Source organism: Penicillium antarcticum, assembly GCF_028974205.1.
Source record: "Penicillium antarcticum strain IBT 31339 chromosome Unknown utg000003l_segment0_segment0, whole genome shotgun sequence".
In the NCBI taxonomy this organism is placed as follows: domain Eukaryota; kingdom Fungi; phylum Ascomycota; class Eurotiomycetes; order Eurotiales; family Aspergillaceae; genus Penicillium; species Penicillium antarcticum.
The window spans coordinates 2,615,810-2,633,799 of NW_026695301.1; the positions used below are offsets into that span (position 1 = coordinate 2,615,810).

General features: G+C 49.7%; 6 protein-coding genes across 6 annotated transcripts; 1 reads left to right on the top strand and 5 right to left on the bottom strand.

Moving 5' to 3' along the window:
* Positions 1-139: 139 nt before the first annotated feature.
* Positions 140-1,897, bottom strand: N7508_003702 (FAD-binding oxidoreductase; the record flags this gene model as incomplete). The annotated part of the gene is made up of 5 exons (XM_058461768.1): positions 140-644; positions 701-936; positions 987-1,332; positions 1,383-1,486; positions 1,556-1,897. The coding sequence occupies 5 exons, from the start codon at positions 1,895-1,897 to the stop codon at positions 140-142; spliced, it is 1,533 nt and encodes a 510-aa protein (XP_058322345.1).
* Positions 1,898-2,404: 507 nt separating this feature from the next.
* On the bottom strand, positions 2,405-3,948 carry N7508_003703 (uncharacterized protein; the record flags this gene model as incomplete). The annotated part of the gene is made up of 8 exons (XM_058461769.1): positions 2,405-2,820; positions 2,869-2,936; positions 2,988-3,062; positions 3,117-3,418; positions 3,467-3,537; positions 3,589-3,625; positions 3,683-3,702; positions 3,759-3,948. 8 exons carry the CDS (start codon positions 3,946-3,948, stop codon positions 2,405-2,407), a joined length of 1,179 nt encoding a protein of 392 aa, XP_058322346.1.
* A 1,782-nt stretch (positions 3,949-5,730) lies between these two features.
* lea1 (U2 snRNP complex subunit LEA1) lies at positions 5,731-6,739 on the bottom strand (the record flags this gene model as incomplete). Its single annotated transcript, XM_058461770.1, has 4 exons — positions 5,731-6,096; positions 6,147-6,464; positions 6,529-6,569; positions 6,661-6,739. 4 exons carry the CDS (start codon positions 6,737-6,739, stop codon positions 5,731-5,733), a joined length of 804 nt encoding a protein of 267 aa, XP_058322347.1.
* A 777-nt stretch (positions 6,740-7,516) lies between these two features.
* Positions 7,517-9,808, bottom strand: N7508_003705 (putative nucleoside diphosphatase (Ynd1); the record flags this gene model as incomplete). Its single annotated transcript, XM_058461771.1, has 4 exons — positions 7,517-9,483; positions 9,537-9,663; positions 9,714-9,748; positions 9,799-9,808. 4 exons carry the CDS (start codon positions 9,806-9,808, stop codon positions 7,517-7,519), a joined length of 2,139 nt encoding a protein of 712 aa, XP_058322348.1.
* Positions 9,809-10,514: 706 nt separating this feature from the next.
* Positions 10,515-12,095, bottom strand: N7508_003706 (ammonium transporter; the record flags this gene model as incomplete). Its single annotated transcript, XM_058461772.1, has 4 exons — positions 10,515-11,198; positions 11,247-11,748; positions 11,805-12,019; positions 12,084-12,095. The coding sequence occupies 4 exons, from the start codon at positions 12,093-12,095 to the stop codon at positions 10,515-10,517; spliced, it is 1,413 nt and encodes a 470-aa protein (XP_058322349.1).
* A 1,725-nt stretch (positions 12,096-13,820) lies between these two features.
* N7508_003707 (putative C2H2 finger domain protein) lies at positions 13,821-17,315 on the top strand (the record flags this gene model as incomplete). The annotated part of the gene is made up of 1 exon (XM_058461773.1): positions 13,821-17,315. One exon carries the CDS (start codon positions 13,821-13,823, stop codon positions 17,313-17,315), a length of 3,495 nt encoding a protein of 1,164 aa, XP_058322350.1.
* Between the last annotated feature and the right edge of the window lie 675 nt (positions 17,316-17,990).

The window sequence follows — 17,990 nt, forward strand, 5'->3', positions numbered from 1 at the left end:
GAAAAGAATATCGCATGGCTTGGCTATTATTAGCTTATCATCAGATGCTCTATATACAAGTTCCGCCTCTCCCCAACCAGGAGACACAACATATCATATAATATCATATCCTCCCCTCCTAGTTCCCACAAGATCCAATTTAGTAGACCTTAAATCCACCAGGCATAAGAGTCTGGAAAACAGCATGAGAATCATACTTTTGCGCAACATCAATAAGCTTCTGATGATTCTCCTCACCATAGCCGGGGAAAATAGACTGGAAGCCAGCACTGTCACCCATATAGTTGAACGAATCATACAAACCAGCCTTCTGGGTAGCATTGTTAATCTTGTAGGTTGTATCCTCAACCCACTTGGCGACGATATCATCATAAGCGGTCCCAATCCACTCGACGACCTCGGCGTAGCAGAGGTAGACCTTGGATGAGTCCAGACCCAGGGCGTTTCCGCCAGCAGCCTCGGAGGCTTGCATCCAGTCTGCACCGATGGGTTGCCAGTCTAGTTGGATAGTGGAGATGTTCGCTGTTGGGATTTGGGCGTAGAGCTTTGGTAGCTCGGCGAAGAAGGTTTGGTTGATTATGCGGATTCCGTCATGGAGTTCCTTGTAGGTTGTTCCCTTGACGGTGCCGGCGACAAATACGTCGCTTTTTTGGGTTGTTAGGAACTGGTTTGGTTTGGCTGGAAGTGTGAGGTTTCTTACTTGATACCGTCAACGACCATGGCGCCGGTCTCGGTGGCGAATTCGGAGACCGTCTTAAAGTCAAGAGTGCTGCTGATAGCGGGGATGTCGGTGAATGGCTTGAAGATCTCGGGGTAGCTGGTATTGTCGCTGTCGTAGAACAGGATCACCGAGGCGAGAGTAGTCTCGCCGGGAACGAGAGCCGGGACAATGTGAGTCTTGGGATCATAGATGTCTGAGGCATATTTGGCAGCGGCCTGACCATAGCGTTAGCAGCGGAAAGCGAAGCAGAAAAGAGTAAACATACAGCCAGGAACTGGTCAATGTACTTGGCCTCCACGGTATAAGAACCAGCCCAGACCTTAGGGGACTTGATAGTCGCCAGGTCAAAGCGCGTGACAATACCAAAGTTGCTGCTTCCACCCTTCAAAGCCCAGAAAAGATCCTGATTGCTGGTCTTGTTGGCCTGGACAATAGAACCATCGGCGAGAACAACCTCATAGTTGACAACAGTGTCACAGCCAAATCCAACCTGGTTACCGTAGAAGTTGACACCACCAGCAAGCAACAATCCGGGCACACCAACAGGGCCAAGACGACCGCCAGCAGCAGACAAATCATGCTTCTGCAGGTAGCTGTAGACATCCTTCCATCTAAACACAGTCAATCTACAAATAACAAAAACGAAACCTGCAAGCCTTACCTGTGCGATGGACCAATAGAAACAACAGACTGATCCTCATTCAAAGCCAAAGTAGTCAAATTAGACATGACAATCAAAACGCCATCATTGATATTGTTAGATCCCTACACATCACACCAAGTTAGCAAGCCACTCAAACACTCCCGAAATAAACTTCAACAAACAAAACCCACCCGAACACCCATATGTCCACCACCCCGAACAGCAAACTCAGCATGAGCCCCAGCCAACGCCCCAATACCTTCAGCAAGCTGCTGACTACTCTGCGGCCGGAATACACAACCAGGAGCCATAATTTCAGTATTCGACCAAAAGTTCGTAGCCTCATATTTGTACACAGCGCTGTTCTTGAAAAACAGCGCGTCACCAAGGGGCGCCCTCAGCGCCTGACATCCCGCCGAAACATTGGGCGAGGTGACGGGCGCACTGAGGACAGGTGCCGAGGCTGGGACTGAGCCTGGGACCGACGCGGTGACGGCGCCCGCGAGGGTGAGTACGGCTGTTGTTACGCGCATCTTGTATGAACCCCTGTTTTGAGCTGTTGAGGTGGGTGGGGAATTGAAACGGAATGGAGACAGAGACAGGACGTGTCTGTCGGGGTGATGGGTTCATGTTAATGTAATAACGGCGCTGGTTTCTTCTCTCCACGGGGTTTGTCTTGACTCAGGTGGTCTCGCCTTGTTGTTTGTCTAGCTTCTTTTCATGACTCGAGTCGGGTTTAGTGCGGAATTGGATTGTGAGGTGGGTATTTGTTCCACTTGGTGCGGTTTGGGTGTGGACACCCTCGCGGAGATTGTGATAAACGTGCACTCATGTTTGGATATTGTGACCCAAAAGGGAAATTTGAGTGTCGATTATGGTTCATGTTGGGGTGTTTCAGGTTGTGGATGTGCATTTGAATGTTGTGTACTGTGAAGCGTTGTCTAGTTATGCATGAAGTGTGAAGAGGTGGCGTGTCCAGGGGCTTTGCCCCACTATTTAGTGAAAGGCTGATGTCTCATGAAAATTTATATTATTTGTATTCATGCATCATTCCTATTATTTACATCCGGCTTTGCCGAGTTCAGCCGGACATGTGAACTCGAATTCTCCACATCGAATTCGACCGTGTGGATGATTCCGTCCACGTCTTTCTGCCTATTAGCCCCTGGCGATAAGATGTGTTCTTCACTGTCATTATCGAGGATTTGGCCGTGCGTCGTGAGGGTCGCAGAGTACTGACCATGACTGCGCCCTGTAAAATTAGGACGTTCACTCAAAGGAAGGGAGCCCAGTTGGTGGCCGTATTTGCGAGATTTGAAGGTATTGTCTGATGCCGATAGACCCAGCAGACGAGGGAAGTATCGTCGGACAAAGGGTCGAATGGCTGTCACGCATCCACCGAAAATTCCCAGGTTTAATTCGATTGTACACCACATCAAGGCGTCAGTCGTTGCCCCTATTTTGATTAGCAATTTGTCACAGATTGAGTTGGCGAGGCCCTCACATGTTAGATCGGTACTGGTTAGAAGGGTATAGAGTGATGACAGCCGAATGCAGCTGACAACTCCGACGCTAGGCCTGGCATGAGTACTAGTTATATTTCTCAAGACAGACACGACTCACAAGCAACCCATTGCTAGAATAGCACTGACAGCAATCTTCTGTCGCATAGGCATTTGTAATCGGCGCAGCCATGGTCTGAAATAGCTCATTAGCGTCGTTCATTGTATAGTCTCCCACATGGAAACATACATCGGAACCACAACTGTCGCGAAGTCGGTAAAAATTCCCAGTCCAGCGTTCGCAAAGTAAAAGACAGGACGATTGATGCAGTTTCCGGTTGTAATCGTCGAATCCCAGGATTTCGCAATGAGGGAACAGCTGAAAACGTTGACGAGCACACTAGCCAAACTGTATCCTACGGCGATAAAGACCGTGGCCCAGACAGCGATATGGAAGTTGCGACTCGGAAATATGCGGAGGTAGAATACAAGAACGGAGCATTTCGTGAAGCCGGTCGCGGCGCAGTAGAATATCGCGGAGATTAGGTTTAGCTGCTGATGTCAGTGTCGCATTTGTGTTGGATATCTGACCTTGCGAACCTTTGCAAACATTGGCGATACGTATTGGATGGGCACATCCCACATGTGCTTCCCAAGACCCCAATTAAGCACTGGAGATCGTGTCAGCGAAGTGTCAATTGCATAAGAGTTGGGTCACTCACTTTCTAGTGTGACAGCTGTGAGAACGCATGATAAAAGCTGTAGACCGAAGCCATCAGGAAACGTGAACGACATCAATCAGCCGGGAATACACACAAGGGCAATAATCATAAGATCTGTAGCAAGTCAGTATACAATCACTTCCTTCACTTTGGCACTGTATGTAACTTACAGTCATCAGAGCCAAAGCTGCGAACAATGAATAAACGAGTCCACGTCCTCACAAATAACGCAACAGCAGCCAACGGCAGAAAAACACAATTCACAACGAGAAACTTGGTCCCAATGTACGGCGGGTCAACGAAGTTGGATGTCTGACCCGCCGGCGGCGGCATAGCCGGCGTAATGGGACTGGAAGCCATAACGCTGACAAGCGGTTCCGTTCATGGGGGTCGCGATATTGGAAGGTTATAAAGGGGAAGGAAAAGGGATCGGGCAGCCCCGAGATGTCAAATCAACAAGCTTGGAACCACAAATTGAGAGACAGTGGACAATTGATGGCCGTATGTAACTCGAAATTAGTCTTCAATGAGATCCACTATGCGCTCACGATTGACCCAATTTCATGTTGCGATGTTGGTATGTGATCTGCCATTATCAATGGGAGAAAGTTTATTGTTCCACCAGAGTTTTACATTTACGGTTGTACTCATACATATACACATATAACTATCAGGTATCCCACATATACTAGCATACTTCGTATAGATATACGGAGACTATCTCCTATAACAGTACCGAGGCACTGGTCCATCTCCCGAAGGAACATCAAAGTTAGATCAAACCGGATCGACACAAACAAGGCAAAGATCACCTCTCCAAATATTCAAAACAGTCTCTCTACATGTATGAGTCTCCGGAAAACCTACCGTTCAAACCCAATTCTCCAACCCCAAACACCAATATAAGCCCTAAATCCTCTAGCCGGAGAATATCTAATCGTTTCCTGCTTTTCTGGGCCGTTCATCGGTGCTGAAACTCGATCTAGACTATGTGTAGTAGGGATGCTCGGTGATCATACCATGCGAACCATGGCCGAATATGGGCCGAGTGCGGAGGAGTTTTTGTCTCATTTTTTTCTTATTGTTTTTTTTTTTTTTTTTCTAGCGTTTTTCTGTGTAGCGTGCCCCGTTTTACAGTATATCGACGGGTGAATTGCCGTTTTGGTGGGATTAATATGTGTTCACTTATTTGTGTCCGTGCCTACACTTCTCTTTACACTATGCACTGTAATGTAGACCTTTTAGAGTACTTGGTATTGGATTAAAATTGACAGCCACTCCCGTCTCAAAGTCTGGTAGCTTTGAGCCTGAACCCCGGATCCGAAATAATAGTCAGCCACACTATAGTGTTTCCCCTGTCAATCGTTTTCTTCTTCTATTATGTATTGCTTGATGCTACTGTACAATATGCATCCAGAACCGCCTCCCCGGCTGAACGTTTCCCGAGGGGAGAATGGGTCTTGGTCAAAGCCCCTGCCTGCTAGCCACAAATGGTCTGATAATGTATTTGTGTTTGAATGCCTTGTTGTCCATATCTCCACTATACATTTACGGAGCACTTGTGCTTCGATAGTGCGAGGGTGTTGATAATACTATCTACAGGGTATGCTAATATATGCACTATTTATTATCTACTATTGACAGCCTTCTATCAATTACAGTCATGTATTATTGCCAATGGTCAGCGCGAACAGACCCCTGTCGTGGCGTAGAATAAGCCACCGAAGAAGTCTAATTGATCGGCTATCGTTTACTGAACCATATGTTGCAGGGCTGATACGTATTTATCGTGTATCGGACCAATTCCCGTCCATGGCTACGGGTGAAATGCGAGGTTGGCTCTGATTGGTGTTTCTACAGGCAAAGCCCGTGCCTGGGCGCTTTGGATGCAACATGGTAGAGATAATATTTTGATTCAATGCTCAAATTTTCACGGCCATGCAATGAAACCCTCAAGATGATACACACTGAACCCCAGGAATTCAAGCCAGGTATATGAGAATCCCGAACGACCAGAAAAGAAAACCAGAAAGCTAAGCCCCAAAAAGAACAGAGAACAGCGACAGAAACAGAAACAGAAACAACAGAAAGAATAATGGTATGTTCATTGTCCGTAGATCCCAAACAGAGTCGATGTCTGCTTTACATCTGCACGTCCCCGTCCGCGTCTTCCGCACCGAGTGCTCCACCGGGTATCCGGCCCTCGTTCAGTTCCTTCTCTAGCCTTGTGATTTCCTGCAGACTCTTTGCCTCGCGAATCATTTTCTCCACACGTTTGCGCTCCGCGTCGGTCAGTTGTACGCGGATGCCCTTCTCGGTAGGGGCGCGCTCTGCTGCGCTGACGTCGAAAGTGCGGGTCTTGACGCCTAGGATCTTGGATGCGAGGGATGAGGGTTCCTCGAAGGTGCCGAAGATTTCCTTTGCTGCGGTGCGCTCGGCGTCTTTCACTTGGCGGTAGTCCAGGAAGCGGACTGAGGGAATGCGCCAGATGACCCAGTAGCGGTAGTTCTGAGATGGTTAGTATGGGCTCGTGTGCTGCTGTTTTGAAGGATACGAACCTCTTTCCGTGTCACTGGATTCTCCATAAGAGTCAAATGCGTCAATTTGGTCAAGCCCCGCAGTCCTTCCAGCTCCACAAGCTCAGACAGATTGTTCGCGGTCAAGACCAAGGTCTTCATATTAGGCAGGGAGGTTGCTAGCGACGGCTGAATGTGACTGATACGGTTGCGAGCGAGGAGGAGGGTAGAGAGGCGAGGAAAGTGAGGGAAGTTTCCGAGAGAAGAGAGGTCATTGTCGGTGAAATCGATCGTATCTTGATCCTGCGAGAGGTTAACACCAAGCCCAGAAAAACAGTAGCAAAGCGAAATGAAGCTGGGCTAGCAGCAACCAGTACAGTAGACCACAATCCAGACCAAACTGCATCACGCAGGCAGCACTTACTTTGGCAATACCTAAGTTCTCAATTGCGGGGATCTTGTGCCCTGCACGCGCAAAAAGACGATATCAATCCAGCTCTCAGATCAAAGGGTAGTACCTGTTCCTTTCAGAAAGGTTTGCATTTCTTGGACGCACCTCGGAGATCCAGCTCGCGGTCTGTGAGCGGGTTGATGTATGATAGGGAATTTTGAATGAGCTCGACTGTCAAGCGCATGGTGGCGGTGGTGGCTGTGGCCGGGGGTAGGGAGTGCTATAGTAGTAACTTTAATCGCAACTGCATAGATGGAGGGGGAAAGGGTAATATGGCGTGCGACAGGTTTAATTGTCGAGGGCAATGATTGAATTGGAAGCTGATTGCGCCAGTTTCTCGCTATGTCGAAGCCCTTTTTGCCGGGCGGTGACTGCAATCTCCTCACGTGACTGTTATGGCCTAAATATCGAGGCTGCATTGTGAGTGAGGTTGATAACGTTAGTTAACTAGCGTTATCACATGTGCAGCCTACAGGAACGCAATTTGACTATGTTTATTGCCAATTGCATATTCTAAATGAAGTCTTGTTCTCCTTTTTTTGTATACCTGAGTATGGTTTTCTACGAAGCAATTCGGCACAAAGCTTCTCACAGATCATTCCATCTCTTACGAGAAGCGTCAGGCTCATGTACGCTCAAATGCCCCAACCTTGCCTTGTTGACAACTAATGAATCATGACTGTGTAAGAAATTTAATGCATGGATTAGTCTATATTCAAAACACTGTCCGCTAATGGTACACTCCTCGCTACGTGTGAATCACCAGGATAAGGTCGAGACAGCAACCAACACAAAAAAAAAAACAAAAAAACAAAAAGGTACTCCAGAGCACAGTGAGAAATATAATACCAAGAATCGAAAGCAGAAAGCCACGAGACAGCACCTCACAAAAGACCAACTCCAAATGAAACACGATGTGGGAATGGTAGGTAATTATGCATAAAATCGGAGGTCGTGTGCATTAGTCGTCGCCGAGAGGTGTCAAGCTGGGAGACTTTTGGTGATGAGATCTTGTCGGGCTGCCGGCTCTTGATCGACGGCCGTTGGTGGTAGGTCCGAGAGCAATGGGGGCAAGATGGTCCCTGCTTTCGGTGCGGACTACTAGACCTGCTCGATCAATTGCAATGCCTGAGCCGCCGCTGCTGATCCCGAGTCCAATTGTTCCAGTTGAGCTGTTGTCTAACGCGTATTTAAAGCTTGGGGTGTTGCTGTTGCTGCCCCAGCTAGAGGCTCGCTTTGGTGGTCCCATTCTGGCGGAGTTGGCTTCCGAGAGACGGCCTCCATCCTCGCTGCCGTCTGAGTCGGTCACGCCAAGTTCGAAATCTTGGGCGCCGGCTTCGAGAACTCGTTCATAGGATGGGGTGTTCCGGCCGAGAAATGGGAGCATCGATTTGAGGCCCTTTCGCTTCTTGGGATGGTTTGGGTGGGAGGGTCCGCCGCGACGGAGTACATTAGTGACGCGATTGTAGATGCGTGACCGGCGGCTGCGTCCACATAGGAAGAAGCCGGCCACGACGATGATAAACATGAAGAGAAGGAAGCCTGGGATTCGGCGGGGCGAATCACCGTCAAACAGGGCATCATGCCAGTGCTCGCTGTGGAAGCTGTCGGAGTCCGGCAATAGCTGAACACTGGGATATTGGAAGTCTGACGGCACACCGGGGAGGTTGCTGCCAAAGCCAACGGGGAGAGCCTCTTCAATCTCCATAGGCACCTGGGAAGATGCATACAAGACGATCTTGCCTAGGGTCCAGCTCACTTCGGTCGAGTCAATCTTGTTAACGGCTTGGAAAGCGTCGAGATAACCCTTTTCCTTTCCTTGAGACAGGACTTCTTTGGTGCCATTGTGCGCAGGATAAGTGATTTCTTCTAACCCCACGCGAGGAACGCCAATACCATCGTGGAGCATGTTAATGATCCACGACGCCTTGAAGCATACCTCGGAGGTCTTTTGACGATTGACCTTCTTCCCCCACTGATTCGCTTCAAGACCGTGCTCGATCGAGTCCCAGTCTTGAGAGCAGAATGTCTTGACCCGTTCCTGGTACGTGTTGAAGTCATACGCCTTATCCTTGTAACCCATTTCGAAAATCTCGTGCGTAGTATGCCAGTACTCACTGATTCCAATGAAATGGTTGACATCGAAATCAATGGCCGGAACGTGCATGCCGTGCAGAAGACAGGGTTGATCTGCACAAGGCGCATCCTTGTCTAGCAAAGGAAACGTCTGCCGTAGACATTCGTCGAACTTGCCCGTGCCCAATAGATAGCTCTCTTCACTCTCACCCGATACATCCTGGCCGTCTAGAGTCGTGCGCAACCCACTGGGAAGACAAGGGTCAGGTAGTTCCTTGATCTCAGGTCCAGTCGCAGTTTGCAAAGCCTCCAGATAGCGTCGGCGTGCTTCATGCACACCAAACTCCAACCATGAAGTGACAAACACTCTATGTTCTTGGACCGAACCGTCAATATTCCGCAACCGCAGCAACTTCAGGTCATTGGCGTGCTTCTCCGTTTCCGTAGCATTCGGCGCAAACGCAATCTGAGCAGATGCGCCACCCATGTCGAGGAATCCGTAGGTGTGATGTCCCTTCCCATGGTCGTGCTTGTCGGGGGTGTCAAACGCACCCATGAGATAGTTGGTCGCAATCCACCCATAAAGTCCCTCAGTCACACCTGGAATCACCTGGATGTGAACCCCACAGTCTGGTAGTAGAAACTCCGTGTTATCACGGGCATAGGAACAGATCTGGTCCAGAAGTAATTGCCGCTCGAGGTTTCCAAGTAATCGCATGCCCGCCGTGGCGAGTAGGAAGATCGGGGTATCCTTCGCATCCTCTCTCGGAATGATCCCCTTTGCGTGATCCAAAAGTTCGGCCAAATGATCGGATCCAACGAGTTCGGGTTTTTCGGCGAAGGACGAGACACCTTTCACGGAGGGGTTAGCGTCGTTTGCTGCGGCCGTATCTCATCGAACTCACCAGGGTGAATCTTCTTGGTCCATTCTTCCTTGGTCTTAATCTCCGGTAGCGATTTCAACTCCTCCGCATCGGCGTCCTTTCGTGCAGCGGCATTTCGTAGCCATCGGTAAACGTGTACGCGAGTCCCCTGTGCGGGTTAGTGAGAGTGAGCAATACTACGACACCAATCGAACATACAGACGAGCCTGCGTCCAGGACGACACCATAACGCCCTAATTCGGTCAGTATTGAGAGGGAGATAAGTCGGGGTGAGAGCACATACATTTGCCCATTTGGACTCGATTTCGATTATTCGCAGATCATGACAAGCTGGTACAAAGGTAGAAGAAAGGACCCCCTAATTAAGGCGAAAGCAGGGAAAAGCGAAGGCAAAGGCAAAGACAAAACGAATGACAGATTGTAGAGGGGAGAAGAGATAAGGAGCCAAAAGCGGGAGGACGCGACGGCTCCGGGGATACAAAACGTGACGGGTGAGACTAAATTTGCAGTGGCAAAAACGGCGAAAAAGGTGGCCGGAAGAGGCTAAGAAGGGTATTCTTACCGGGTATTACCGTTAAATGTCAATTCTGTTTTTCTTTTTTTATATTTTCATTCAATATTAATCAATAAATGCACATCTAAACAGTAAGTAATATTGAAGTGTGACTGATTATTCCTTATTTCCCTGCATCTACACATGCATGTCAGCTTTACTCCAGGCCTCGTCATGGAATGCAGGCTAGACCAGGCATACGTCAGCTTTCTTGGCATCGGCCCTTGATGCCGCTCAGGGTCTCAGGGTCTGATCCTTTACGTTGACAGTACGGAGTATGTTTTACATATTGACTTATGTGTATGTAACTTGTCCCTTTAAAATAAATAGGACACCTTGTTCCACTGGATTAAGGTTGAGATATCCCGTGCTTGCGCGTTCAAGTAAAGAACCTGCAATGCAGACGTACAGTAGAGACAGTCTTGGCGCGGCACGTCCCCGAGACCCTATCTCTTCTCCAAACCAACCACAACCCCCTCGTTGACAGCCCCAGCCGGTGGTGATGGCGAAGACCCGCAAAGATCGCCCAGAATCCCACGCTCCCCAATCTGCTCATCAATAAATTGCGCCCGGTCCAATCCAACCATTTCCATCTCCTCATGCACGCGCAAGTGCATCCCGGGAACAAACTTCAGGATATAGAGCAGAATACACGAAACAATAAATGAATACGCGGAGATGGCACACACCTCCGCCAATTGTTTCCCAACCTGCATGCCATTCCCATCAATACCACCAGTCGCCTCGGTGACACCATCCAGTGCTGCGATCGACTGCGACGCAAAGATACCCGTTAGGAAGGCTCCTACCATGCCTCCAACGCCGTGGAGTTTGAACACGTCCATTCCCTCATCGATGTGCAGCCAATCGTTCAGATCTTGAAGACTGGCGCATACGACGCTGGTGATGAAGCCGATTACGGCTGCTAGCCAGATTGATACGAAGCCTGCGGCCGGTGTGATTCCTACCAGGCCTGCGATGGCGCCTTCGCATGCGCCTACCACGGAGAATTTGCCGCGATGTTTGATGTAGTCGACTAAAACCCAGCCTAGGACTCCTGTGCAAGCGGCCGTGTTGGTGTTGAATGCCGCTAGCATTGCTCGAATGCTGGCGTTGAGAGCTGAGCCACCCTGCAGACAGTCAGACTGGATTTACTGTGACGTGTGGGTGTGACTCACGTTGAAGCCAAACCATCCAAACCAGATCAGGGTCGTTCCTAGGAAGACTAGGGTCGTGTTGTGTGGTTTGGCGGTTGATGGTTGGTCGAGGTGCTTGCGCTTTCCTAGGACGAAGGCGTAGGCAAGTGCTGACCAGCCCGAGGCGATGTGTACAGGGCCGCCACCGGCAAAGTCGAGCGAGGGCAGGTTATATAGCCAACCGTTACTGTTCCAGGTCCAACAGGCTAGCGGGCAGTAGACGACGGTTGCCCAACAGAAGCTGAAGATTAGCGAGGGGATCATGTTTCCTCTTTCGAATGCTCCGCCGACAACGATCATGACTGTGCATGCACAGAACAGAAGCTGATAGAAACAGAACACAATCTCGGGCAGATCAGCTGAACCAGGTGACGGCGCCGCCATCACGCCCTTCAAACCGAAGTTCTTTAATGTACCAATGAACGGGCTTGCATCCCGCGCATAGGCCAGGGAGTATCCCCAGAAAATCCATTGGAAGGTCGTCCTACTCTTCATATTAGTTCCATTCACATGAGCAGAGAGCGCAGAGGTCCAACATACACGGCCACAACCATCAACGATTGAAAAAGCAATGCGAGTGCAGACTTCCGTCGTGCCAATCCACTATAAAGCAGACCAATTCCGGGGATAATCAACCAAACTATGAATCCACAAAAGACAATGTAAATGTAATTCCACTCAACGCCTGCATACTGGCCATTCACATCAACTTTGAGGGGATCGCCCCCGGTAGGGGTGGATGCGTTATATACTGGCTGTCAATCGAGCTGCGTCAGCAATCCACAGTCCATATCGTACTTGCTCGGGGTAGAAACTTACAGAGTCGGCCATTGTAAGAGCTTGCCTCCACCCCGTCCCCTTCCTCCGGGGGAGACAATATCAGATAGTTATATCATTTCCCATGGCCATGGTTCTAGTGGATATCATATGCGAAACACGAGTACCAAGCCTCTTATCTACGATCTGGCAATAGCCAAGACCCTGAATCCATCAATGGGAATCTTTGAAAGTAGACGTGTTGGACCCGATCTACAGATGATAGTTCCATCTCTTTGATTTCCATGACTGTGGGATATATCGTTCCTGATAATGATACCATTATAGATCCAGTTATCATTCGGGGTTGTGATAATCGGATCTTACACCCATCTAGGGCTTAGGCTCCTTTTCTTATCTGGGGTTTCTTGGCGGGTTGTGTGATTTGGATTGGTTGATCTTTGTTTAATGGTGCGCTGTTTCTGGTTATCTGATGCGTGTTGTTTATCGGTTGGTTTGCGTGGTTATATAGTGGTTGACTCCCCCGGCGTGCTTGACCTTTTCCATGGGTCTGTTCTATCTCCCGGCTTTCTTCCAAGTTGACATTAGCCCTATGCTCCGTTACCTTTTAGCCCATCCTTACGGCTAGTTACAAGCCATGATTGTGCCACCCATCTTTTTTTTTATGAGTTGATACTGCCACTCTCTGCTTTAATTATGTCTCAGACCCCACAGGTTTGGGTGTGAGGACTGGTCCCCGCTGTAACGTCTGTTCTAGATGGCTCAAACTTGATAGAAGTCTTGCAAATGTCGCCCGATATAGATGCAGATACAGGAGGCAGAGTTGTTTATTTAGAGCCCATGGTGAAGGATCGTGGACCGTCACCCCGAAGAGATAAACCAGGGAGGGATCATAACTCTGTGCACTGCGACGGTGTGTTTCGGCGATATCACGCTAAGTCGCAGGAATACTCAGCATTGGGGCTGTGGTTATTCTTGTTCTGCAAGTAGTGGGGGCCATTTCTGTGAAGCTATTGTGGGTACACCTTCACAGTCATTCTATAAGTTATATTATCAAATAAGAATGAGACCGGACTTCACCAAAATTAGACCTCGTTCGGATGCCCAACGAACATGTGGATAGCTCGGAAGACCCATACCGACGTTTCAAAGTATAACTAACGGCCGCGTCGCATATCGCCAACAAGCGCATGGATTCACATTTCAGCCCTGTAGAGGAGGCTGAGGACAAGAATAGAAATATTTGATACATACAAAGCGCTGTGGCTGGGGCGCCAAATTGGCCAGGATCAAAACAAGTTACATCTCGAGAGAAGTTGGCTATTTCGGGCAATCCGAGTAAGCCTAAATCATGCGACTCGTACTAGCCACAGCCCTCCTGCGTTGAGGCTTAGAGAATACTTTTTCCTTTTCTATGTCCTAACATCTCCATCCAACTACAGTTTGCAGTACAGAATAAGAACAGCTAAGAACAGTGGGACTTGCAATTTGCGCCCGGCGCTTGTTCAGCCTCAAGTTCCCCTCATCTCGCTAACATCCTAGAGGGATCTGGGATCGGCCCCCATCTCCTTTTTTTTTTTGTCTCTTTTCATATCTTCAACTTGCTCATGTTTCTTGTTTCTGAACATAGTCCACTCTCTTCAGCGGCCGATACACTGTAAATCGCTTTTATAACCTCAACCCCCCAAACCCGCATGGACCACTTTACCTCTGGCCTTGAAGTCGCCTGTGCTCAAGGCGAACATTTGCGCTCGATCTCGGGGATTTAACAACTCCAATATGTCGCTAGCTTCACCCCACAGTCAGGAGCTTTCGCCAGACAATGCGCTCCAGGACCGTCACGCGCCAGATCCCTATTTGTCTGCGACATCCGACCCCGAAGAAATCTACTTCCAAGCCAGCGCTATTCGATTAACACCGTCGGCGAGTCCTGGACAGACAGGGCAGATATTGGGCTCTCCTCAGGACGCGGGGATCGACTCCACACTACAGGCGGGCTATTTGGACCCCCGAAATGATCATAATAGCGCGTGCACTTCCCCTCTTTCCGAACACGCCTTCGTCGAACCGCAGGCGATTGAATTGGCCAGTGGCTCGAGTAGCTGGCGCGATGAGAGCTTTTCTTCCTACCGGACGGACAATTCCGTGCCTGTCGATCCTGTGTGGTCTTCGCCCATGGCCCCAAATGTGTTCCAGTGGACGAGGACGAGCTCGGAGATGAATCAGAATCCATCGGGCGCTATGCCAAGTCTAGAATTTGACAATACCAACACCGTGCAGTCGATTCCCCGCTCTTACCAAGCCGGTCTTGGTGTCTCGCATGTCCCATTGAATGAGCCATCCCGACTCACCGCTACGACTAACCAGGAGTCAAGTAATGAGCTGGCATCGGACATGACCAGGGGAAGGAGTCCAGTCTTCAAGATTGAGACTTTCTCTCGAGGCGATTCACCAAAAGGACGTACGACTGGCCACCAGAGGCACCGCAGCCAATCTTCTGCGCACCTCTCCGCAGCGGACCCGAACGATCAATCGAGTGAGTCCGGCAGTGATTCCGATGATCACAAATCCATTTCGTCTGTCTCGGTCCCGCGGTCTCCAAATGGCGAGTGGATCCGACACCCTTCTACCCACCTAGCCGGTATCGACCCAGACTCTCGCGGAAACGAATACGTGCCGAGTCCTAATGATATCCAAATCAAGCGCGAAAGGGAGGAGAGGAACGAGGACATCACACACTGGTCTGTATCTGTGAGCTGCGCTAACAGCGAGGCCGGCGATGAACCGCCTAGTCCTCCTCGCCGACACCATGTGCCCAGCAGACTTCGAGCGAGGAGTACTGGAGATCGTCCTCTGAAAGAAGAAGATTATTTCAGTTTGAAATGTCGCTCTGCGGGTCGCTCGTTCCCCGGACCTGGGGTTCTGGTGCACGAAAGCAGTGATGAATTGCTTAGCGAGGACGAGGAAAGTATTGCTACTGGTTCGGACTCAATACCGGCCAACGTCGATGAGCCTGGTAGATATGATCGCAGCACACCCGAGGTCTATTCATCCCTTAATCAACCAGATGAAGGCCTCCGTTTATACCCCTGGCACGACCCACCTCACGACTCGAGCCCGAGATCAGAAGCTATGCAGCCGACTAGCTCGACCGATGCTATGATAGCTTTTGAGAAACGTGTTCGCGATCTTGAAACGGCGTCGCTTACAGCAACAATCGACAACAACAGTATCATCAACGTCACTACATCTCTTGAGAAATTCTCAGTTAAAGATCAACCGAAAAGACGCTTAAGTCTTTTAAAACGTCCTTGGATCCAACAAGCGTCTTCGAAGATAAAGCGCTCAGCTTCCGACCTATCCCTCATCAGTCAATCCAGCACCTACCCTGGACCTCAACTGCGTGAAGCACCAGAACCCCAACCGAAACCGTACTCGCCCCGGAATGTCTTCTCAACCCGTCCCCGTCGGCATTCCCGGTCACCGAGCCTGACCAATGCTCTTCTTTCCATGTCTAGTCAAATGGCTGCCGTTGGGGGGAGTAGCTCTGTCCAAGCGGCCTCACCTGCACCTGCACCTTCACCAAATCCAGAGAGACATTCATTAAGTCTGCCACTCAAGAGCCGAGGTCGGAGCAGAAGTGAAGTTCCTCGACCTTCTAACCCAGGATTGATGAACTTGATGACTGCTCATGGTGGACCACCAGTCCCGAACATTACTTCACCTGGGCGGTTCAGCTCAGACGCTGCCCATCCACCAAGAAGCCCATTACTTGGCATTAAACCCATTTGCGAGAACAAAGACAATGTCATGGGAGACAGTAAGGGAATTGTCATGGATTTCCCAGCTGTACAGAGCCTCCCAGAGCCGACAATTGAAGGGTTCAAATCGCAGATCATGCAATTGAATCCGAGACTTGAACCGGCTTTACTTCACCGTCTTGCACATGAACAAGATCGCCGCTTTAAGATTTTGGTCGAATTGCAGCAAAATCATTCCCAGGCGGTCGTCAATCAGACATGCAAGTCTCGGACATTTTGTTTCGCCTCAGGCGGACAAGCCACTTTCCTACCACAGTCCAAGGTTCCCACTGGATCGGAGACAGGTCAGAGTCAGTTCCGAGTCAAGAATCACAGTCCGGGACATGAACAACATTCTACAGTGGAAACTACTGCCACTGCAGCACAATACCCTCCCGGAGTGCCTCCACCGCCGGTCAACCAACTCCCTGCTCAATTCGAATGTCCGATTTGCTTCGAGGTCAAGAAGTTTCAGAAGCCATCCGACTGGTCTAAACACGTTCAAGAGGACATTCAACCATTTACTTGTACATTCCCTCACTGCACCGAGCCCAAGTCATTCAAGCGTAAGGCAGACTGGGTCCGCCACGAGAACGAAAAACACCGACAGCTGGAATGGTGGACCTGCGCATTCCCCGAATGCCATCATACGTGCTTCCGGAAAGACAACTTTGTGCAGCATTTGGTCCGAGAACACAAAATGCCAGAGCCCAAGCTCAAAAACGGCAAGACCTCGGAAGCCGATATTTTGCCGAACAGCCGAAGAGAAGAAGATGTGAAACGCTTATGGCAAACGGTCGAAGAATGTCGGCATGACACGGACCGAACGCCCCAATCAGAGCCGTGTCGATTCTGCGGGAATGTCTGTAGCGACTGGAGAAAATTATCGGTCCACCTTGGCAAACACATGGAACAACTCGCCATGCCTGTCTTACATCTAGCAAAACCGAGCGCCCTAAGCCCTGCCCCGACTCACAGCCATGCCAACCTCAAAGTGGAACCGGTTCGCGGATCATCGGCAACCTATCCCTCGCCCTCTCTTACGTATGGACACGAACCTCTCGAAACGTCATCAAACTACACAACTCGAAACACTAGCACGCCCATCCCTGCGTTCTCATTTAACGGCCCTGTCGACTTCCCCACTATCTCTGGCAGTCCACTTATTGAGGAGCCCGAGTCCATGCCGGGGTCCATGACTGATTCGCTCACCCCTGACCAGTATGCGTACGGAGTGGGTCAGTTCGGCTCTGCGCTCCACCCGTCACAGGCTCACGCCCAGGCCCAGACTCATCCCCTGCATCAAAGCTCATTGACGTACCCACCCTACGCCATTCCGAGGCCGAGAACTCCAGAGTCAGAGATGAACTCGTATCAGTTTCAATCTGTGTACCCCGCCGATGGCACTTATGCTTATCAACCCGACATGAACTACTCTTCCACTTATTCCTCGGGTTGTCCTTCCCGGATGTGATTCTCCCTTGATTCTTATCCTCTCCCTTGATATTCTTCTTCTTTTTTTTTTTTGTCTGTTGTTTGGACTGTCTTTCTTATTCCCCCTTTTCATTGGCAGGCAATCTTGCATAACTTTCAATTTTCATCGGCTACAGCGCCACAGGTGGCACATGAGCAGAGACGGAATCTGCCATGTTTAGCGAGTTATGTCGGAATGATGGCTATGAACACCCCCTTTTACATCACCACATACCAGTGCAGGACCCTTATTTCGGATATTCCACTTCAGACCGTAAACCGCGCATAACAGGCAGCATATGAAGCATCATATTGTACTTATTGCTACTTTTCCTAAATAGTACTAGACCCGAACTAGATGCACGGGTAACCAGAAACCAAGAACCACTCCCTAGTTCCACGCGAACTCCCACCCGCTGAATATAGGTGGGCTGAATTTAGCTGGATATGACAGTTGAGATCAGACTTTCGCCTCGTTTCAGGTCTCAGAGTCAAAGTCAAAATCAAATATCTCCACATTGCACATCGTATTCTTCGCTTAAACGTGCACTATTCCATCCCTTGCAACATGGCATCGCCGATCTCCATGCCGATCGCTCCCCCGGTCAGAGATGACCCTTGCTTCCCTGCTTTTTACGCTCTTTCATTTTGGGATCTTCGGGCTGGTAAGCTGAGG